Source organism: Triplophysa rosa, linkage group LG6 (assembly GCF_024868665.1).
Source record: "Triplophysa rosa linkage group LG6, Trosa_1v2, whole genome shotgun sequence".
Taxonomy (NCBI): Eukaryota; Metazoa; Chordata; class Actinopteri; order Cypriniformes; family Nemacheilidae; genus Triplophysa; species Triplophysa rosa.
The window spans coordinates 26,018,547-26,042,682 of record NC_079895.1 but is presented as its reverse complement, the minus strand read 5'-3'; the positions used below and the strand labels follow the sequence as shown (position 1 = coordinate 26,042,682).

Below are 24,136 nucleotides of genomic sequence, written 5' to 3'. Positions count from 1 at the left end.
CCCTTTAAAGGACCGTGTTGTGTATATACTGTTACTATTGTTTATTCCGTACATTTTGTAGTAGGTTCAATGGCTGCAGAGGGATTGCTGTAAATGTGTAAACTGGTCAAATTCGAATAATAATTGAAGATGTCATTGGATTTGATATCAGGATTGTGATTTGTGTTTCTCCAGCCATTTGGCCATAACCAGTCCCAACAGGACATCCTGCAGGAGAACACCATCCTAAAAGCCACAGAGGTTCAGTTCCCTTCCAAACCAGTTGCCAGCAATGAAGCCAAGGTCATTTTACAATACATTTTACTCGTCAAAGAATGTTTGTTGATACCACTTTGAAGAAAACCGTTCTTGTGCTTCATCGTACATGCACAACTGTCCAAAAGTTCAGGGTCACTTCCATAAAATATTTCCCTTCTTAAAAATCTTTAGATCTGAAGAGCTATGCTTTACAAACCGATAAATGTTTATTAGCTTTCTTAAGTCGCATTGTAATCTGCATTAAAGATGAAAACAATGCATCTAGTATTGAACACAAGACGAGTCGGACGTAGGGCTACAAACATCCTTTTAAGCTTTTCGTGTTAACAACTAAAAGATCAAGTCAAACTAGTGAATACTGGCACAGTTGTCTTTTTATATAATGTATTTACCAGCTACAGATAGCCGGTGCATCATTTTAATGTTCATCTTTCAAGAAGACTACTTCATCCAAAAATAAACATTCTGTCAACATGTACTTACCCTCAAAAAAGAAATGAATATCTTCAAACAAAGATATTTTGAAGAATGTTGTTAACTGGCCCCCATTCACTTGCATTTGGCTTTGTGTCCATACTATAGAAGTGAATGGGGTCCAGGGCTGTACCAACTTTCTTCATAATATCTTCTTTTGCGTTCTGCGGAAGAAAGAAAGTCATAAAGGTTTGAAATGACAAGAGGCCGAGTAAATGATGACAGAATTTTCATTTTTGACTGAACTATCACTTTCGTATGATTTCGTGTGAAGACTGATGTCGGAACCTCTGTGTATGGTATAATCTGAAACCTTTTGATGACCTCGTGAAGAGTTTTTTACTGTTCTTCGCAGGCATTCATTCGCCGTTGTCTAGCCTATAGGAAAGAAGATCGGTTTGATGTGCACCAGCTGGGCAGTGACTCCTACCTGCTGCCTCATATAAGACGGGCCAGTTCATCAGGAACCCTGGCACCAAACTCCAACGCCTCCTACTGACAGCCGGCACTGAACGCTCCAACCGAAAGCAGCCCACCGCTGATCCCCCTTCCCTAAAGCAAGGCACGACTTTTCCAAGGCGGCCATTAAGAAGAGAAGCTGCTCGAGGAAGATTGTGTCTGCATTACTGTGCTTTTGCAGCACAGATTTGGGTTTACAAAGACAATCGTTTAGAAATTGACGACGAAGGAAAAATTAAGCAGGAACATTCAGATACCCAGAGAATGTCACAATAATGTCATTGAAGAAAAACAATTGCCTTCCGAAGATTTATTAGGGCACAGCTACTGTTAAGTACCTTGAAATGTGACTGTTGTCATTTGGTTTATCACACGGTTACCTCCGAGTTCAAAGAGGAGATTCTGCCGGCTTTCAATAAATAGATTTCTTTAAAGAGCCTTCATTCAGAGTTACCGTAACTGGCCTCAATGGATTCATTCTTCACTCGGTAGTTCTGTTATGTGGTTTCAGACAACAGTGTTAGCTTTCCTTGCTTTGTTCAACTAGCTATGAGAATGTATTTCTAGAATACAGAGCCCAGGCAGCATTCTAATGTTAAATGCACAACAATAACCAAACGGCAATGTACAGAATCCTATGCAGGACGAAATTAAGTATCCACGCTGGAGAATTTATGTATATTTCTTGTACAGGACCTTTATTTCAGATTAACTTTCAGCAAATTCATTCTGTACAGAGGTTTAACATATTTTCCCCTTTTTCTTGTAAACTTCATTTCCTGGTGTGTTTTTTATTTTATTTTGCTGCTTGATGTTGCTCTTTTTAAAAGCGCTGTATAATGTACTTTGGGTATAAATTGTATAGGCCTGTTTAAAATAAATAAAAATAAATGCCAGGGAATCTTTTTTTAGTTTTGTGGTTCTGGCAAGCAGTCTGTAGCGCCGCCCGCTGGCCTTCTGAGGTACAGTTCTGTATTAAATCTAGCAAATGCCAACATGCAGCTGTCATTTCTGACACTCCGATGATCATGTAGTCTTTTTTGCTTTTCAGCAGGCAACCCTTGTTGACTTTGGGGGTTGGTTTGGGTTTCTGTACTTCCTAATAGATGGCTAGTTTTTGTGATGGAGTGACCTTGTCATTGAGCATCACCCTCAGGTTGCCGGATGTAGTAGATGTTGAGGACCCAAGTTGAAAAGCAAAGTTGTGTTCTATTAATGGGTTGCCACTTGCCAGGGATGACTAGGGGTTCAGTAAGGATGAGCTGCAGATGACGGTCCTTCATGACCGGGAATCCCAGTGGTCAGCTAATGTGACTCTCCCCTCTCTAGGACACCCTGAAGAATGACATGGAGTTGGCTCTGCCATGGGTTTTTAAAAACAGGACAGGAGGGCAGTCTAATGTCCTTTTTGTAAATCAAGATGGTTGACTGTCAGGTCACCAGAGGAAGAACTCGAACTGAATAAAAATCTCTTAAATAAATGGAGGTTTTTCCCATTCCCAGATGACCACCTTTTAATTCGTGACTTAAAATTGACTGTCGACTGTTAAGAACAAACAACCCTCTGCCACCTGCAGTTTTGATACAATGAATATGATTTTTTTTGCTCTTGAAGTACCGTCCATCCTAACTCTGTCGGGAAAGGGAGGCTGACCCACTGCCACAGATGCCTTATCCAACCGGCTAGATGTTACTCTTCACAAAGCGGGTTGCCACAGTGATGGCGTTGAAGGGAAGAGATCGCCCACGAGCATCCCTTGCACCCTTGGGAGTATCCCATATCCACACTCCCGCATCCCGCCAACCGGTGAGTAGTTTGAGGTTGCTTGGGTAAAAATTCAATCTAAATACAGGTTCTTTCACAGCATCTCAAAATGAAATGGGAGATTTGGGTGAGGAGGCTGCACTTGGATTGGTCAAGAAGAATATACATCACATTATAAACACACGTCTGTCGGATGTACTACATTATAAACACAAACGCATGTCAACATGGTATCTACTTCTGTTTTTCAGTAGGCTATGCCTACAACCAAAATTTTCAGAGGTTGAAATATTTACATTTTTCTCAATCAATCAATAAAATTCAACACCTTAATATGAACCTCAGTCACAATAAAACTCATTCCTAAACCTTTTTAATGAGGAAAAAAGCTTACAACCGTAAAGGGTGGGGAGGACCAGACAGAATAGACACGCAGCTCCAGAAATGACCACGTGATGGCGCGGGAGAGCTACCTTATTGTGTAGGCTACACTATACTTCCTGGTTTTAATAGCAAGCAAAACGTAGCCTACATACTATTTATAGATAAACATTTTGATACTTGTTGTCACATGACCTGTGCATTTTTATATCATTTTGTAACATTTTCAAGTCAGTCAGTCATTCATTCATTCATTCTACGCATTACTCTTTTCGGCTATCAAAAATAAGTAGATATATCTTCCGAAAAACATCTTCATTGTTGCATGACAACCTTCAGGATTGGGGTCGGATGACGGACACATTACTAATTTGAATACATCATTTGTTGCCTGCTTAGTCATCAGTGGGTCCTAACAAAACAAACCAGGAGTTTTATGAACTAATTTGGTAACACTTTATGTTAGCAGCTTACCAATTATATATTAATATACATGTGTGTATATATATATATATATTTCTGTTGTAAATAATTATTATAACATGTAGAGTGAAAAGAATGCTATAACATTTTTGGGGAAAATTTTCTGGGTTTGTTTTTTAAGTTGTTTAACAAGTGTATTAAGTTAATAACAATGTAATAACAATAATGCTCAACTGGCAAAGGTCATGTGTTCGATCCCTCAGGGAAGACACATACTGATAAAAGACGTATGTATTGAATACACAGTAATTTTTTTTACATTAACGCAAATAGCAATGTCATGAATCAAGTAATACATAAATAAGCGATTTATTCCGTTATTTTGTGATATTCAACTACAACTGGTATGCTTGTGATAACTTCTGCTATATCAATATGTTTTTTTGCAATATTAAAGATCAGCTCTGCTGACCTGTTTGAGCTACAGAAATAAAATGTCGAGTTGTAAGAATATATTAAGGCAGAGCAGACGGACGAGGTTTCAGTCTGCTGCCCATATTCTTCACAGCACACCTGTGAGACGTGTACGAGAGAGAGAGGGAACAGAGCCAAGCTTATTCTTTCCAAAAGTGACTATAGGCTTAATAGTGCTTGTAATTGGAATTGATGGGTGATTAAGAGCTGTACTGAGACTGTGATGCTTGTGAATCATACGTGAGAGTTCCTTTAGCAGATCTTTACAACCTTTCACAGGATAAGTAATTATCTAAATTGAAAACATGAATGACTATTTACTGTGTAAACATGTAGGATTTGACCTATAGCCAGAGCCCACAGCATGTTGTTAAGATGTGGGGTAATCTTTCATCTGAACAGTATGAGGAGACATTTTTAAGGACAGTAGTTTTTCCTTACTGCATTTCTTCTCACTTTACAGTTTATTGAAAACAAAGCCACAAAACACGCACACAACATGCAAAATGTTACACATCTCTTGCAAAAGCAAACACTTCACTTTAAACTATTTTAAACTTTTTTTAAAGGGTTTTTGTAGAGTAACATCAATGATTAGCCATAAACACACTAAACTACACATATTAAATGACAATGACCATCACAGGAGTTCTTAATGCTTTGCTATTAATAAAATCTTAACTGTAAAAAAATCAGTTAAGAAACAGACAAAAATAAAAAATAAAATCCTGTAAAATGATATACGTTTTTCTTGTAAATTTGCTGTCTATTTCTGTAATTTTACAGTTTTTGACTGTATTTAAAAAATAAACTGTAAAAAAATCTTGAAAAAGCTGGGGTGCCTGTAAAATAACATGTTTTTCCCGGGTTTCTCGTACATTTGTGGTCTTTTATTGTAATTTTACTGTTTCTTGACCGTATTTCAAAAATACAAGAAAAATCTTTTTTACATTATACGTGGAAGACACATTACAGAAAAATTCAGTGTAGGAGAACTAATTGAGATGCTAAAGAGATCTCATCTGTGAAATTCCTTTCTCACGGAATGTTCGCCTCTCGCTTCTCTTTATCTTATGAAATTTTTACCAAATGTTTTCACAATACTGATAGGTTAGATATTCGGTGGTTTAAACGAGGTCTTAAAGTTTTTAAAGCATATTTTACATAGGTAGGTCTATGAATTGTCAAATCCGTAACGGTCAATATTCCTCATAAATTGGAACATGAACATTAAAATTGAAAAACTATTTCATGTTCTGTAAAGAACCATCCCCTCTTCATTTGTTGGGTATTATTGCTTCTGGTTTGTACATTTCAATTCACAGAAACCCTACAAAGTTTGTTTTCTCCCAAAAACATTCATCTTTTTTTGTCACATCCATAACGCATGACTTACAGTAGTAAGAGAGTAAAGCAGATTATGTTGTTGTAGTTTTGCACACTTAATGTAATGAGTATGAGTCAATGGATTCACATTTTAGTGTGTAAGCAATTAGGAAAAATCAGAATTGTGACTATGTAGAGCAGAAGCTTGTGATTGTCCAAATGCTGTTGTTTCATCACATCCTTTCTTCCAAAGTGTTAGAAAATCAACTATTTCAACTACACAGCATGCACACAAAAAAAGACAAATACAGCTTTCTCCTGCATCACACCAACCGAGATCAAATGCACCGAGCTAGAGCTGAATACTGAAATTGGCTCTTTCTGCTTATTAAAGAGAACAAGGCGTTATGTTTTTTATGATAAATGTCTTTAAAGAGGTTAATAATGAGCAAAGCTGCTCTCACTTGGGCCTGGAAACGCACGGCACTGTAAAACTGCTGCTCAGGGTTATTAATTTGAGAAACGAGGAGAGGCAGATGAGACCGCACAGAGATAAACTGGATATGTGAGGAAATCTGCAGAGTCTCTTCTCGCAGTCCTCAGGCAAAATGAGAAACACTTTCATTTACGGCAGAGGGATGTCTGCAAAAACTGTGCCTGAAATCTGCCAGAAGCAGCTTCTTTTGGGTAAGGTAATGGTGTGTTTTGTAGCGATTGCATTTCGATTAGCGAGTTGCATTAAACGCGGCAGCTGTGTCTCAACATTACATCCGATGGCTGTGAAATTTGCAGATAATCTCTGTGAAATGGGCCGGAACGTGAAAATTCAGTGACGTGTGCAGTCTAATAAATGGCATGGGGACCGTTTGACCTGGGATGTTTGTGATTTTTACTCTTATTTTAACTGAATGAGCACACACACAATAAAGTACATTTGCAGCTGTTTATTTGTACTGGTGACAGTGAACAGCAATATTGCACAAAAACAGCCTGTGACTGTGGGTTAAAATACAGTCATTTCAGTCAAGAGCAACTTCACATTCACCGGCCAGAGTTAAGTAAGCATTGCATACGCAAACTGTTAGCATAGTTTCCTAAAGTTTGTTGGTTTAGGAATGTGGAATTGTATTAGTCATTTGAAAGACACGAACTGACTGAATCTACTTACAACTACTAATAAATGCTCTTACTTTAACTAAATATCAGCACCACAAACTCTATTATTTATCCTTTTTTATTTAAATGATCATTTTAGTGTTATTTAGCATGTGAACATCAGAAACCAGATCTCGACGACAACATTCATTGCATGGCAGTACAGTTTTGAAATGCTTATATTGATATTACAGATGTTACACATAAATTCCTCAGTCTACATGATTTATTTTATGATCTCTGTTTTTCGTTATTACCTATACAGGTGTGCAGATTTGTAACTAAATGGCATTTATGTCTTTGGTTAATAAATAAAGTAAAATATCTAAGACAATGAAACAATGTAGATAAACATTGTCTCTCAAAATTCAAGGTACTGGCAGGGTATAAATAGACTTCTTTTACACAGTTAGTCTTGCGATACGAATTATATCTCGACAAATACCTCTATTTAATCTTTAGCACTATTCAAACATGTCTTACTGAAAAACTATGTGATGTATGTTTGTCACAAACAATCACAATTTACACAAATGTTAAAAACATGGTGTATCAATACAGTACTTAGTACAACGACAGTACATAGAGGATCCGTCCTTATTACATAACAGCTATGACACTTGGTCCACGTGGTTATTAGACGGTGATATATTACCGTATATTCTAAAACTCCGTTAATTTTGATTTAGTAGCCTATTCAGACACATTCTGGATTTGAAAGGAAATGTGTTTAAAACAAGTTAAGCTCTAATGCCACAAAATATAATGTTGGCTCATTCTTTGAACACAACAGCACTGTACTGATGCTGCAACATTACTTCAGGGACAATGATTAGCCGTTTAATGTCATAAAAAGAAATACATGTGTCTTCGGAATAATATTAAAACCAAAGGAGCTCACCATCTCCGCTTTCTGAAATGTCCTAAATTTGATCAGCTTTCTACATCTTGACCCTGGTGGAACATTCTAGTTCTTCATTATTCTAGAGCGTTCCCCTAAGTATTCTAGAATGTCCAGCTGATACAATAGTCCAAAATGTTTTTTCCTGTCTATAAATCCTGTCCCAGTCTTTCTATTTCATCGATCAGGAAGTCGATGTCTGACCTGGTGGCAGCTGGATTGGAGACAACCATTCTGAAGAAGTTAACCTTATCACCCTGTGGCTGGTAGCCCACCATAGTTGTCCCACATTCCATCATCATCGCCTTGATCTTAGGGGCAACCTAGATTTTAAAATCAGAAGACAACATTGTTCAGTGTGGTGTTATTTCACAAAATAAATACGTGATGTTGGTGCAGACGTTGTTTTTGGTGAAATTTCTCACCTTGTGGAGTCTTTCTCTTCTCTCCGGTCCATCCGGCAGGCCTCGCAGGCTTGGAGGAATGTACCAGAAACACACATTGGTGTGCTGCGGCTAAGACAGAGAAGAGACAGACTATTGCTTGACCAACACGCACAGCTTTAAAGTTTTATAGAAAAGAGAATATTTTTTTATTTAAAATGTTTTATTTAAATTTCTCTTGCATCAGACAGCAGTGATTTGGCTCGGACAGTTTTAGTAACACGCACTGATGTGTCATGTTCTTTTACTCACCTCCCCTTTAAACACTATCTCGTATCCTTCACGGTTCTTTATCTTGTGGTAAAGATACTCAGACAGCTCCAGACATCTGTCTATGTGCTTCTCAAAACCAATGGTGCCCTGGAAAAAAAGAGAAGATCCGTCACATCAAAACTGACATTCTGCAATGACTTGCATGACCAGCACTCATGCAAACCTCTTACTTATCAGTACATAACATCAGTCCATCCATCGCCCATCAGTTTATCTGTCTATCCATCCATCCATCGGCCATCAATTGATCTGTCTATCCATCCATCCGTCTATCCATCCATCAATTTAACTGTCTATCCATCCATCAGTCCATCCATCCACTGCCCATCAATTTATCAGTCCATCAATCTCTTTCCATCATCCATCCATCTATCGCCCATCAATATATCTATCCATTCATCTCTCTGTCCATCCATCCATCCATTCATCCACCGTTCATCAATTTATCCATCCATCCATCCATCCATCGCCTATCAATTTATTGGTCCATCTTTCTCTCTGTCCATCCATCCCTTTCCATCCATGCATCATCCACCATTGATCAATTTTTCCATCCATATATCTATCCATCCACATCAACTTACATGTTGTCCATTCATCTCTTTCCATCCATCCATCCATCCATCCATCCATCCATATGTCTATCGCCCATCGATTTATCTGTACATCCATATCTCTGTCCATTCATCTCTTGCCATCGATCCATCCGTTGTCCATATCTCTGTCCATTGATTTGTCCATCCATCCATCCATCCATCCATCTGTCTGTCCAATCATTTATTAATTCTCGGTCAGTCATTGTTGTTCTGATGTCATAGATAATGTATCTGCTAACCTTTGACTTCCACATGAGCCAGAACTTAAAGATGTCTACATGTCGGCCACACTGTATGGCTTTATCTCCCGTGTCATATGTGACGTCATACTGCTTATCCTGCTGGAAAAGATATCCAGCACACATGGAGTTGCAGCCCTGTAGAAGACCCTGATACACGCAGACAGAAAAAAGGGAAGATGCACATAATAGTGTGTCAAACTCAGTGAAATAGTGAGACAGACATAAAGCTGATAACATGCTCCAATGAGCTCAATTCTCTGACCCTTCCTCTTTTTGTGCCTCTCTGCCTTTGTTGTTCTCTCACTTTCATCAACTTTTATTCACATCACATTACAGAATTTTTCCTTTATTCCATTACAATCCAGACTCGTTCCCCCTGACACCCCATTTTTCTCTCTTACCTTCTCACGGACCAGAATGGCAGAGCATTGTAGCGGAACGCCCATCATCTTGTGCGGGTTCCATGTTACAGAGTTGGCTCTGCAGAAACAGAACATAATCAGTCAGCGATGTCGGCACATGCGTGTTTGTCTGGTGTGAACTTCAAGATAACAGCAGAGTGCACTGTATGTGAAGTACAGTACCTCTCAATGCCATTCAATTTGTGTCTGTGTTTTCTGGACATCAGCAGACCACCGCCCCACGCTCCCTTAACACAAAAGATTTCATTTAACCTCGTGATCTGCTGAAATTGACTTCTTCAACTATTTCCCCCCAAATATGTGTTTTTTCCAACTATGGGAGTCAATGGTGGCCGATATTTGTTTGGTTACAAGCGTTCCTCTAAACATCATTCTCTGTGTTCATCGGAACACTTACATTTCTACAGATTTGGAACTCGAGGGTGAGTAAACGATGACAGAATTTTTATTTTTGGGTGAACTGTCCCTTTAAGTGGTAATGTCAAATACATGTGAATGAACTTACATCTACATGAAGCCACAGGTTGTATTTCTCACAGATGTCAGCGATCTCATTGATTGGATCAAAAGCTCCATAAACTGTAGATCCACCCGTGGCATTCACAAACATCGGCACAAATCCCTAAACAGCAGAGAAAAAAGTGAGACGTTTGGTTATACACCTTTCTTAAACTTACCCACTAGCTTGCCCATTTTCTTCATCACACAGTCGGCAGAACTTTTATGTAATATAATAATGATTATATGCCTCTGTTCTGGTTGGTTGTAAGCAATTGCCATGGAGTTTCTGAAGTGTAATTGGTGGTTACTGGAGCATTAAATTAACAAAAATGATCACCGGCTCTTAACATAAAAAGAGGTTATGACCTCATTATATAAGGCTTAACTTTGTGCACACCATCTCACCTTCTGCTTGGCATCAATGACCTTGGCCTCCAAGTCAGCTGGAATGACTCTACCTCTAATAAAGAAGCAAAGTAACGCTGAGTCTTAATGACGAAATGGTCCACGACATACAGAACACATCGAGAGATTTCTCTTACCTTTCATCTGTGCTCAGCAAGATCAGATTCTCTGTGCCAAAACCCAGCGCTGCACTCGCCTTCTTTATCGAGTAGTGACTCTGTGAACGATATTTTAAGTCAAGCAACATATTTATATATAGATAATGGATTGTTTCATTTGTGTAGTTTTTCTAAGTCCACTTATAAGTGTTTACTGGGATCGCAATAGTCTATTTTTGTGAATATTTGTTTTTTTTATTGGGTATGATTCTTCTGGTAATGCACGCTTTATTTTTTTAGGTCACACATAACCCAAGCTTGGGTTCTTACAGAAGAAAATGCAGATGTTAGGACTGACACACTTTACTTGTCTGTACTTACTTTGTCTGATTGTTTCATACTCCATATCAACACATTATATTGTAACTGGGAAGTTCTTAAGACCCCCCCTGTGGTGAAAATCAAGTTTTTAATTGTGTCTATGTGTTTACATTAAAGTGCTTTAAGACTAACCATGTGCATATTTATCATTTTGAATACTTGCAGAGTATTTTCTTCATAAAACTGCAGTTTACCAAAGACAGTAAAAAAAATGTAACTGCCCCAGTTAATGACGCCGTAAACCTGTAACCAATCGCATCAACTCATTTGACCCCAATTTGAGGTATAAATATCAACAATCGCTGCACTGCTGTGTCACCTCTCAGTTTCACTTTCAGTTTTAGCAGCGTCCGAACTGCTGAGTGCGTGGAGGCGGGGCTAATTTGCATATTCAAGTCTCATGCATATACTTAATGAAGCGGAGGTGTACAGTTACATTCAAGCTATTTTAAGACAGGAAAAAATCTTTTTTACATGAAAACAACAGTTAAATATGTAATTTTGATGGTCAAAGATTAGTTTCAAGGGATAAAATTATCGACCACAGGGGGACTTTAATACAGGGTGTTTACAGCCACAATGTAAATGATCTTGTTAAAATTTTATTCAGGTTTTTTACATTAGAAATCAAAGGAACAAACCATTTTGCAACTCAATTTCAATGAAAGGAAAAAGTGAAACCGGGATAGAGAGATACACAGTCTGTGAGAGAGAGAATAAATGACTTACGTGTTCTGAGGTGAAGAGCACCAGCCTGGGAACGGCCGCCATGCCTTTGATTTTAACTTCAGGGTAATGCTTGTACCTCGCCACCATCACGCTGTACATGTTTGAGACAGCTCCTCCTGCAAATAAACAAACATTTCATACATTTAACAAGTCGATTATACTGTTACAAAATAAATACACGTGGAACCAAACTGTAAGTGCTACCATAAATTATGTGCCTTCAGTCAAATTAAATATGTGTGCGTATTTGCATGTGTTTAATAATATTTGCATGTTTTTATGTATTTTAACATACTAAGAAACGTTACTAAAAGCACACAGTGAGGGGGAATATTTGCTGTGATAAAGAGAAAAAGTCTTGGATGTTTTTTTAACTGAATGTAGAATTTGTAATTATTGTGCTGTTTACATGCCCCACCTGGTGAGAAAATGCCATCTCCTTCTCCGTTTGGCCAGCCGATAATCTCTCTCATTTTCTTCAGGGTGAGCTGTTCCATCAGAACAAACACGGGAGCAATCTCATATGTGAACCTGTTAACACACGCGCACGCACGCACACACACACACACACACGCACCCATGTTGGGTTTCCATGTTTTATGGGGACATTCCATAGAATGGTTGTACAAACTGTATATCATATTCCCTACCCCTAACCCTAACAATCACACACAACTTTCTGCTCTTTTAGATTTTCACAAAAGTTAATTCTGTATGATGTATAAGCTTGTTTCCTCATGGGGACCAAAACATGTCCCCACAAGGGCAAGGATTTTGGATATTGCCATCTTTGTGGGGACATTTTGTCCCCATACCGTAGGGTTTACCCTTCCCACACACACGCGCACCTGTCATCTCTCCTAGTCCCACAGTAATGAATGTCTTGACAGCAGGAGGTAATATTCACAAACAATCTGTACTCATGTCATCGGATGGGAGGACCTGCACTGGAGGCATCTTCAACTCATTAACACCATATAATCACCAATAATCACCCACGCTGATGATGAGAAGCTCATTACTGAATGCAAATGTCAAGTGCTCTTACGTTCTGTGTAATCAATATGAACAGTCATAAATATGAAAAGGAGAGAGCAGGGCTACCTGGCACGTGAAACATTGTTACATATTGTTTTATGTATGAAAAATATTATGCCATTTTTAGAAACGTTTTACCGTTTTTTGAAATAATCATGTTTTTTATTGTGCATTCCAATTAATATCAATTAAACTGCAGTTGGTTTGTTTTGATTTAAGCCATAATAACTTAAAAAATACACATAACTAACACAATAAAAACATGATAACACAATAAAAAACATGTTTTTTTTAAAGAAAAAAAAACAAAGTTATCTAATTTTGGAACCAAACTCTTCATTTAAATTTAATGATCCAGTGTCTCTAATGTAATTCCTAGATAATTTTCTGCTTTTATAATCATTTAATGATTACGAGCCAAGAACCACTTTTAATGTTATATAGCACCATTTTTTTCTGTAAAAAAGAACCTGTGAGGCACATCAAGTAGTGCTTCTCATTTTTACAGTGTATCAGTTCTTTTATAAAATCCACTGTTACCAATTACTGGCGTTAAATAGTAGTGTCACGAAACAGTGAAAACACAGCCCGCTAAACCACCAAAGAATCCATGACAGACGTTTTACAATGACAGGAATGAGGGACGTAAAATGTGTTATTGATCTAAAGAGAATTTGAGCATCTGCTGTGAAAGACATCATAAAATCTGTGACCCTCAGAGGTCGATTAGGCTGTTCACTGCTGTTGGTATGCTGTCTTGGTATAAATGGAAAAAAATCAATGGCATAAATATTTACAGAGTCATTCAATTAGATCACATATTTACAAATATTGCTTGCATGATTTTTATTTGATTTTTTATTTACTTTTTAACTTTTGGCATGACAGCATCACTGCAAGACATTTGAGAACTGCACCCTAGCGAACTGTCATTTCAAACCGGTATGTATTTCTTGCTTCCGCAGAACACAAAAGAAGATATTTTGAAGAATGTTGTTGACTGGCCCCCATTCACTTGCATTGGTTTTGTGTCCATAAAGTGAATGGGGTCCAGTGCTGGACTTTCTTCAAAATATCTTCACTTTTGGGTGAACTTTCACTTTAATATATGAAGTACCCGGCAACCACGCAAATGAAAAAAAAGTGAAAATCAAGAAATTAATAACTTAAATGCATTTTATATATTTATTTACTTTAGATTTTATGAGGTCAACCATTGTCTTTAGATGGATGGCTGAATGGGGGTGGAGATGTGGATTGTATTGAAAGTCTCAGCATGTGGATGTAAATTAGCCTTGACCAATGAGGTGTTACTCTACATTCTGGCCATGTCCATCTGCAGACGGTCTCAAAACTCTCTGTCACATCTCACTGGATCTTTTCTGCTGAGACCTAATACAGTGTGCTATTCTGAGCTGGTGGAAAAAATGCTAATTCGCTATACACTAGATGCAAGTCCTCAGTTAACAAACAAAATTGCATAGACAGTGAGTTAAAAAAGCTTTCCTGAAATGTTCATATTCCTGAAAGATTCTATTTTGGTTAAATCCATTTACTACCAACACAGCACATTTGTAGCATATAAAGGGGGAACTTACATGTTAGTATTTGCTGTAGAAGTTAGCCACTCGCCCGCTAAACCCATAATGTCTAGACCTGAAGACAGCTGGTTAAAAAACCTTGGGTGACCTGTAGGAAAAACAAATTAGTAAAAAATCAGTAAATCTGTGAACTCCAAAAACTAAACTAATGGTGAGATATTCTAGTAAACTCCTGAACCAATGGTCCCTTTTTAAGTTTGCATACATCTGGCTCTTAATCAGTGTTGGGTAAGTTACTCTGAAAAAGAATTTAATTACTAGTTATTAATTACATATTCAATGGAGTAATTAGATTACTGTATAAATTACTCTCTCCGAAAAGTATTTAATTACGTATTACTAATTACTTTCTATTTCCTACATCAACCTTGATTAGAATTGATTCAAGGATAGACATGAAACGGCTTGTTTAATTCATTCAAATAAATAACTACATAAATTATTCCTATTAACTGACCAAAGTATACAAATGTGAGGATACATTAGAGCATACATTTAAAGTTAGACTTAGAATTTTTATGTAATTTCCACTATTGAATATATTTAGTTCAATTACATCAGAAGTGTAATTAAATTACAGAAAAAATAAGAGTAATCCCTTACTTTACTTTTTCAAGGGGAAAGTAATTAAGTTACAATAACTAATTACTTATTAACTAGTTACACTCATCACTGCTCTTAATGTAGTGTGTTGTCTTCTTGAACATATGTGAATGTTTTGTAGTTGTTCTCAGTGTGAAAACATCAAATGTTTACTGTTGGATTGAAAAGATACTGGTAAAGCAAAGAATGTGCAACTATCACACTAAAATAAATAAAGAATTTGTTTGTTGGTGTAACATTGCACAGGATTAAGGATCAAGTAGTAAACATTTGAATTGGGTTATTTTTGTAAATTTATTTATTAATGTGTGTTGTGTTCAGGAGGGGTCCGCGGTGAAACTGCAAGGGGTCCGCTAATTACTGTTTACTCACAGGCAACTTTATGTTAAAAATGTAAAGCATGGGTACAGAAATATTACAACCAGTCGACGTCACGGTTACGTCACTGCCGCGCGCATACTGGTGGCAGAAAAACAGTGGAAACAAAGCAGCAATGAATGAAACGTAGGAGACAATTCCTTAAAAAATGTGTTTTTGTGTTATTGAATGTTAGAATAGGAATGGCAAAAATGATGGCATTATTTTCCTATGGAATATCGTCGTTGAATATGACATTTTAAGCTAAACAAGCCATTAAACGAACAGGCTGGACTGAAGAAATCATCAGGAATACTCGTTTCTCTGTGTTTATTTTATTTCAGGTAAGGTTTTCTATACTGTTTATCACACACAAATGCAAAATAAATTATGTAACGTTAGTTAAGAACGATAATTTAGATGTTTTCTGCCACCAGTTCAGCCAATCGCGTCACACTGTTTGCAAACAAAAAATGGTCTATAACCTGCGTGCGTGCAGACAAAAACATCCATTCAGGCAGCGGAAGCAAGCAATGGAAGAAACGTTACATATGCATCATAAAAACCGGTTAGAATCAGTGCATTCTCTGCCTCCCTTTCGATAAAAGTACGCATGAAAGGAGTTGCGTGCAAATAAAGTGCATTCTCATATGTTTCTGAACTTCTGTTCAAATTTGTTAAAGCTTTAAATTTGACAGCTAAATGACACCACACCATCTGCATTGTCAACTATTACAGAACTATCGTACGTGTTTAAAATCAACGAAACGCGCACCGTAGTACTGATGGTGCACGTCAAACAAGTCGCCCCGAAAATAACGCGGACTCGTTGCATCATGATGCTCTCCTTAGTCTGATATGATGCTCTGCAGAAAAAAACTCCTGTTAATTTTCGTGTAACAGCCGCGAGTGGCGACAATGCAATGACAATGCGAGAAACGGAGCTCAGAATGATAAAATAGCGGTGTGTTCCGCAACACACAGAGAAGCGGCAGAAAAAAAAGAATGACACTTAATAAAACGGCCAGATTTGACAACAGAATGCATCAAATCTGCACTAATTTCTTTCGCATCCAGAGACGACCCCTACCTCCACTAGAATAGTCTTTGTGCCATTAACCAGGGTCAGTCATCTCATTGAAGCCTTAATAAAAACTAAGGTTCAAATAAATGTTTAATTGTCCACCTCACAGTAAAATGAAAATGTTTGATGCTGCAAATCTCTTAAAATAATCAAGCAATCTATATTAAAAAGAAAAATAGTACACAGAAAAGTATTTAGCCTATGTGCAACAATAACATAATAGTGCTAATGTAATGTCTTAACATAATATTGCTGTGACAACAGGGTTGTTTCTATTTAAATAGCTCCGTTGACACATCTCTCATCTCTCAAACCCCTGCAATAGAGTAATCATAACTTGATTTACCTTGAAAAAAATGAAAGTTGGAAGCATCTTGATTTGACTAGTTCTTTTGTCAAACTGAAACCACCAGTGTCAAACTTTCTTCATGAAACACAGCACTTCTATTTTTTTTGTTCAAATCCGTTTCTTGACTGTGAATTAATTTTTGTATCTCTAGGCCGGGGTACCAAACAGAAGTGTAAAAATAATGACACAAGCACAAACAGATTCCCCTGCCCCAAACTCAAGCCATTGGTATAATGATCGAACAATAGAGCATCAACCTCGTTGTACTAACTAGTTAGTCATACTGCACATTAGGCTTAGATGAGAAAACGTTGTTTAAATCACTCGTCATCTTTCATTTTTCTAGAATTTGACATGTTTACAATTGTATGTTTACATATGACCCCAGTGCTTCAATCTATTAACTGGTTCAAAGAGGAGTTAATGTTCCCACCTGTCCGAACTCCATACTTAAGTGTATCCCTGCAGTCCACCAGAATCTGCTCCAGGCTCTCTGGCTGATCACACAGCTCTAAGTTAAACCCCTCTATTCCCTCCAGCAGCTGATGGGGATGATGGAAGTCCAGCACTTTGGTGGATCTGTCAAAGGTCTTCCGCACATAGTTAGTCAGGATGTCCACAACCTCCAGGAGAAACTGGATCGTACACTCCTCTCCATTTTTTGCAGGAAGAAGATCTGTGATCAGATTTGTTACTCACATTAAGCAGATCAATAAGTAGATCACTAAGCAACAAACAGTTCTTTTGAAACGAATGTCAGTTATTTATGCGAAACAATTCATTTGTATTTTTGTATATGAATCAAAACTCATGTTTTTTGGCATATTAAGTATGTTAGAATATATTGTACTAAACTTATAGAACATATGTTTTACAGTGTGCTATTTGTCACACTCAGGTGTCAAGGCATACAATCATCCCAGCCGATCAACTCATCTACATATCAATAAAATACCATGTCAAATGAAACCACGAACACTTTGTAATTCTGTTTTCTCTATGTTATTTATTGTTCTAATAGCTCAATTTTGCCTCTTTGAATAAGATGAAATAATGATATAGGAGGGCCATAACCAAAACAGACCCTATGGGCACATTTAACCCTTCAACATATAATCTTCCATAACCACACACACACACACACACAAATGTTTGTACATCTGTAGTTCTCTGCAGATAAAGATAAAGGCTTTATATGCTAGAAAGCGTGTGAAAATGAAAGATGTTATCCTCACCTCGCGCGTATAGGTTGGAAAAGTCTGTCTCTGTGCGTCTGAGGCGAGACTCTCGCTCGTTGTCCTGTGTGAAAATGCTCTTGGATGGCTGCTGGTCGTTAAAAAAGCCGACAATTCCGCTCTTGTCGTCAACATTATTGTTCTTCTGCAAGAATCCTACATGACCACACAGAGAGGAGGACTGAAATGAGGGATCTCTTTTCCCAAACATTGCAGCAAATAACTGAACTCGAATAAACTTCGCAGCGCATGGCATGTGGGGATGTTCTTTTTGTTCGAGATGTCCATGTTTTTTATGGTTTATCTGGTGGGAGGTCACAGTCGATGACATCAGTGCCAAGTATTAAGAGCCAATAATAGTCATTTAGAGCCACTGTAAATCTCCTGTAAAGCCGCTGTTTATCACATGAGACAGATGCGCGTTCTGGCGACTGATGCCGCGTGCGCTCGCCCAGACTCTATTTCACATGCCACACATGTTTACACAGCATTTTTTGTGAACGATTAATTTTACATGTAATTAATATTATTAATACAAGAAAAAATATAACTTTACATTTTCAGGGCAACGTTGGACAATTAATTGTCTTTTTCTTTTATAAAAATGAACCTCTCAAACATTACATTTAGTTTATCAAGCGATTAGAAAGAGACGGGTGAAAAATTTAGCATTGAAAGAACAGTGCGCTGTTTTTATTGTTATAGCCTGTAAAATGTCACTTTTTTCCAATCTCTGTGTCGCCACATCAGATATAGCCATGCAGGCTAGCACATTTTAAACAACCTTAATATAATTTAAATCTTTTCACACTTAGGCTATGTGTAATCGTATTTTATTTCTATTTACTCGGTTTAAGACATTTACATATTAACCTAACATTTAAATATGACAATGGAAGTTTTTTTGCTTTCCTTTGGAAACACGAACAGATTAAGCTTGTGATTTATGGAGGATCTTTTCTTTCCACGTACAGCATCGGATCCCGAATATCTTTAACAATACCGTAACGCATTATGTAGAGACGATTTGTGTTATCTCGGCAAAACAGAGGCTTGACGGATAGTATTTTAATAGATTTCCATTGACCGTAAATTCCCTCACGTTGACCGTATCTCGGGTTATTATAGATTTATCTGCCACCTCATTGCACATTGTTTTGTATGCCAGACAAAATAATGTTTTGAAAGCCCGTCTCCTGTGCAGATATTGAGAAATCATTATTTTCTCTTTACAGTACAGCCTTACCTCACAGCTGTCGCACACACAACGTAATCACAATGTGTCTTTCAAAAAAGTGTAGCCCAATTCGATGGTAAATAATGAATGCAATTGCTAGGTAAGGTAGAGCTGCTGACGGTCGAAGTTGCTTTGGCCATATCCACCAGAGAGGGGCGCCAACGAGAAACATCTAACTATGAAATAGCAATTAAGTTGAACAATTAATTACTTTTTTTTTCAAAATGGGTACATGCCGTAGCCTATTTCGCGCGTAATTTATTCATTATAACTGTCGAGCATCTTTCATATTATGGGCGACACAATTTTTTTTGGGTTGGTCTGAACACTTACCGCATATCTTCATTCCAAGCTTTCTCGTACATCCATGTGCGACTCCACTCCAGTCATAGTCTATTGGGGAAAAATGCGAAAATGACAAAAGCTCTTACTACTAATGTGGCAAAATAAAATGATAATTATGGTGACCGCCTTCCTGCAAAATACAATAAATAAAGCTCTCTCTTAAAATCATGCCAATATATGGGATTAATGCTAGGAGATGAACAGAATTGAAAACGAATAGGCTATAGGCCGAATCTGGACAAGAGGATCTATTGGAGCTCGCTGCCCCGCCCGCCCCTGCGTCCCAAAACCTCAGCAGTGCCATTACGAGTTCAGCACCATTTACTCTGTCATTATCTCTGTCGGTCCAGACCTCAGTCTTCCAGCGACCCTTTTGCCAATCCCTTTCTATTCTTCTTCAAATCACAAAGCACTTCCCTTTTAAATCTATTTAGGCTTTTTCTTAGCCATGTATATATAGGCACATGTAGACCTACACAATTATATATTTAACTATAATTATATTTTCTGTTATAGGCTGTAATGTAGGCTAAATAATTTCTGTTATGTGATGATTTAAATTCTTAAAAAAATATATATATTCTTAAATCTAATACGTGAACCTATTTGTTGACATTTTAATAACCCTTTTGTGTTTAACAGGCTGCGGAACATTTCAAGTGTGATTGTTTTTGAAAAGACATAAGACATAAAATAGGCCTACATAAGTAACCCAAATAAAGCAAAGAGTAGCCTACCTATTAGAATCACATAGCCACAATAAGAGAGCACAGATGGTTTGCCCTGCAGCTCTTTAAAATAAAGGTTCCGTCTCATGCTGTATCGTTAAGACTCTTTAACATCCCCCGTACCTTTCTGTTAAATTCTTCGTATTGTAAAATCCAAATGAAAAAACGAAAAAGAAATTATTCTTTTGAGAATCGTTGAAAAACATCATTTGGGGAAACCAAAAAATGGTTCTTTAATGGCATCGCTAAAAGGACCATATTAGGCACCTTCAATTTTTGAGATTGTACGAAAAAAAAAAGAAACGGTCACAATATTCCGTGACTAATTTTTTAAGAGCGCGTGTTTTTTGTTCCGGTTATAATGGTTATAAGGAAATTCTCTGAAGCTGAAAAAAGCTATTAATAAACAGCACGCTGTGCCTCCCCCATCTGAGAGAAACACGCTGAAGCGAGAAGAGACCCATTAGCACCGATTTAGAGTGGCAACAATTATAGCTACACTTCACATAATGAGACACTTCTACAGCCACGCCTGAGATCGTTCTTTTATTTTTTAACCGAGACGACAGAAAAAATTATATATATATATATAATTTAATGGAATAGCCTGTTAAACGTATAGCTATAGAATGTTAGAAATAATAGGCTAATCACAGTAATTACAATATGAATAATAATACTAATAATTGTTACAACAATTTCCATACGGTAAATACAGAAAAGTGAGAAAAATAAAACAGAGTTGGCTGCTCGTCTGTCTTCACTAATGACCTGTGAGCAGGTGCTTTTAAAGGCATCACCTAGAATATGTTGACAGCGACATTCGTCTGGCTGGTGCGCGCGCAATGCCGCTGTGATTTGTTGGTCCTGAAGCTTTGCGAACAGCGCCGTTTTCCCGCCTCAGCGACAAGATTAATGACGTTGGCCACAAAGCAAATAGCCGGAGTGAAATAGCGGTTTATCGGCGATGGACCTACTTGAGGAGGGTGGCCGTAAATTTGTCGAGTTGGGATCCGGATCACCGCCAGAGGAGGAGGAGGGTGCCGACGCCGCCATCACTCCCAAGTGTTTAAGTCCTCAATCCAAAGTGCACTGTCACTCTCCGAGAAACGGCTTCTGTTTCAGCAAAAGAGAAAAGTCAAGATGACCGAAGGTGAGAGAGCGGACGTTCAGCTACTCGTTCAGCTTCACAAATATAGAGGTGCCGAATCAATAAAGTTGTAGACTTCAATTAACTTAAATGGATGTGTTCACAATCTTTAGTGTAGTCTTTATATTAGCGATGCTATTAACTGATTCTAAACATCACTATTGATACGTTTTTTGGGGGATGTTGAAGAAGTAGAAAAGTCCATTCCTAATCTAAATAGAATTCCTTTTTTTTCCCCGATGAAAGAACTTTAAACAAGACACACACAAAATTACCATTCTCTCATTGGACGTGGCAACTCCAAATTATTTGAAGGCTTTTGACAAACCTCTCCAATTTTGCACATTGTTGCATACTGAAATGCGCAAACGGGGCTCTAAAAGTTATACAAATAAATCAGGTGCTCATCATTCTGCCAATATTAATCACACAATATCCTGATGAATATATCCACACATGTAAACATTGATTATATGCTGAATATTGATTTTTCAATTTAGAAGATGTATAGATGACTGCTGTTTAAATGTGAATGGAAATGGCTTTTTAGATGGTATACATCAGAACGAAATAGATTCCCATTAAAATCCAGCTTAGTGCTGCTTTACCAGGTGAACATACCAGCGCAGACTGCGCTCGTAACTGCGTTTTACTCGACTGTTGTGAAGCACCTGTTACATTAATATTTCGATTTATTCTTTACATGATGAACGGGGACATTTAAAGACACTCTTACCTTTTGAAAGATCACTGTGAGCGCAACAGTATCCAAAATCTGTACTAGATTTCCGCGACTCCAGATGTTGCCTCCTGTAAATCAACGCTCAAATATCGGCAAAAAAGAAAGAAAAAACTCACTCACAAATCACGGTGACTTTTTCCAAAGTAAGGTTGCTGCACTTCAATATGTGAATCGCCTATTTATTCGATGTACCATGAGCATGAAGCACGGTTGGTAATCCTCGTACCTCTCCACAACATCACAGACTGGTTCTGAAACACATCTCATTTCTCTTGAGGCATCAGCATGAGCATTACGACAGCTCCGGCACTTGCCCGCAGGACCTGGTGCCTTAAATGAAAAAGCAAGTCACGAACAAACACTTCACAACAGCAACACACTACACGGTTCTCCAGTGCTCAGAATGTCACTCTGACCTTGAAAACATCAGGGACAACAGTCCTAGAAGCACACCAAACATATTAGTGCCTCATGTTTTATTCATGCACTTAAGCACCTGTTCTTAGTCAGGTTGAACAGGTTATTCATTATGAATATCCATAAGGGAGATGATGTGGTTTGGAGGGTTGCGTTTAAGAGGACATCTCCTTAACCTTGAAAAGCTCTCTTTAATGTGAAGGTTTTGTTTTGCCTTGGATCTGGGACGCAAGAGGGAATGATGTGTAGATTGGTGTTGTGGGAGAATTCCACATGGTGGCAGCACGCAATCAAATTTTTAAAAAGCTCAAGCAAGGCTCCCACACAGACACGCATGTAGCGGTCTTCACGTTTACCAAGGTGATAGGATTATACGCATTTTTATTTTATATTTTATTATTTAATAGACTAATGTTACATCAACCTCTGGAAAAGGACTTTTATATTTCATTTGCCATGCCAATGGCTTCATTTATCTTACACAGGGGAACATTTCAGCACCTGGACAGCTCCACATGTGACTCACATCTTTAAAGAGTCGAATGAGTCGAATCATTGTTCATATGTTGCTGGTGGCTGGTCTCTTTTTCTGTGCACCTTAAAAAATTAAGGTTACGTAATTGCTCTTGGCAACACAATATTTAAAGTAGAGCATTTTTTTCTTATTTTATTACAGGTTCTTCAAATTCACTTTGTCTTTTCCTCATACTTTACACATAATTTGGATATAATAAAGAATAAATAGAGAATTGAAAGTCATCCGTAAGACATAGGTTATGCTTGTATATATATGCATATTATGTAAGTACTGTATAGTATACTGACAAAACATAATGTCCTGTAGTTCTCATTTTGTAGCGTCAGATTCACAAGTCGACACAAGATGGCGCTGGTATATTAGCTGCTCTTAAAGTTCAGTCATCACTTTGCTCCTCCTTCCTATATATCGTGCAGTCAATCAATCAATCAATCATTCAATCAATCAATCATGATGAGCAAAAGGAATTGATAGGCTAAGAGTCTGGTCCGGTCCAGTCCGGTCCTGTCCTGGGGGGGTCAATAAATAAGGAATGTCACTAAAACATAACTTAATTCAGTTGTTCAGGGCTGTCACAATGCAAGATTTTGACTACATGATTATCATGACCAAAATAATTCCCAATAGTAATATTATTGCTAAAGAAATACAATAAAACAATGCTATTAGTCAAACTCATCTTTAGTTTGTTAAATTAAAATGATGTAATTTTTTAAAATTATGTTAGTAAAATTACGTAGTATGGAGACAATGTTTATCAAATTTATTGTCATTTATTTGTAACTACTTCATAAATTGTAAACACTGGTCCTGAAGCACTTCCGGTTTCAGTTTTCATTTATTTGTTTATTATTATTATTATTATTACATATGTAATTAATCTTAAAGTTATTTGTCTAACTTTTTACATTGGTTCTAAATATTCTGTTGGTTATATATTATTGAAACTTTTATGTAGTGAAACGGGAAGTTCTTCGGGACCAGTGTTAACGAGCGTTGACGTCAT

At 37.5% G+C, this 24,136-nt stretch overlaps 2 protein-coding genes across 7 annotated transcripts in view; one reads left to right on the top strand and one right to left on the bottom strand.

Annotated features, from left to right (window-relative positions):
• Positions 1-2,203, top strand: part of tlk1a (tousled-like kinase 1a) — a 31,772-nt gene extending 29,569 nt beyond the window's left edge. The window contains exons 20-21 of one of the 2 annotated variants that reach the window (XM_057336238.1): positions 175-282; positions 1,088-2,203. In XM_057336238.1, the coding sequence (XP_057192221.1) occupies positions 175-282; positions 1,088-1,231 (252 nt within the window). In that variant the 3' untranslated portion in view covers positions 1,232-2,203. The remainder of the gene's footprint in view (positions 1-174; positions 283-1,087) is intronic. The other variant, XM_057336237.1, reaches the window with a different exon arrangement.
• A 4,298-nt stretch (positions 2,204-6,501) lies between these two features.
• On the bottom strand, positions 6,502-22,721 carry gad1a (glutamate decarboxylase 1a). 5 transcript variants are annotated; one of them, XM_057336632.1, is made up of 18 exons: positions 22,592-22,721; positions 22,170-22,505; positions 21,261-21,399; positions 19,544-19,603; positions 17,974-18,129; positions 17,172-17,414; positions 14,343-14,433; positions 12,125-12,237; positions 11,707-11,822; positions 10,636-10,715; positions 10,499-10,553; positions 10,098-10,214; positions 9,755-9,819; positions 9,572-9,650; positions 9,168-9,317; positions 8,312-8,419; positions 8,042-8,131; positions 6,502-7,939 (listed from the first exon to the last, which is right to left on the bottom strand). In XM_057336632.1, exons 3-18 carry the CDS (start codon positions 21,337-21,339, stop codon positions 7,766-7,768), a joined length of 1,776 nt encoding a protein of 591 aa, XP_057192615.1. In that variant the 5' UTR covers positions 21,340-21,399; positions 22,170-22,505; positions 22,592-22,721; the 3' UTR covers positions 6,502-7,765. The 5 variants fall into 5 exon arrangements, with proteins under 5 accessions (XP_057192615.1, XP_057192617.1, XP_057192616.1 ...); XM_057336634.1 differs by lacking the exon at positions 22,592-22,721 and having other exon boundaries at positions 22,170-22,243; positions 22,402-22,579; XM_057336633.1 differs by lacking the exon at positions 22,592-22,721 and having other exon boundaries at positions 22,296-22,579.
• Positions 22,722-24,136: the final 1,415 nt, after the last annotated feature.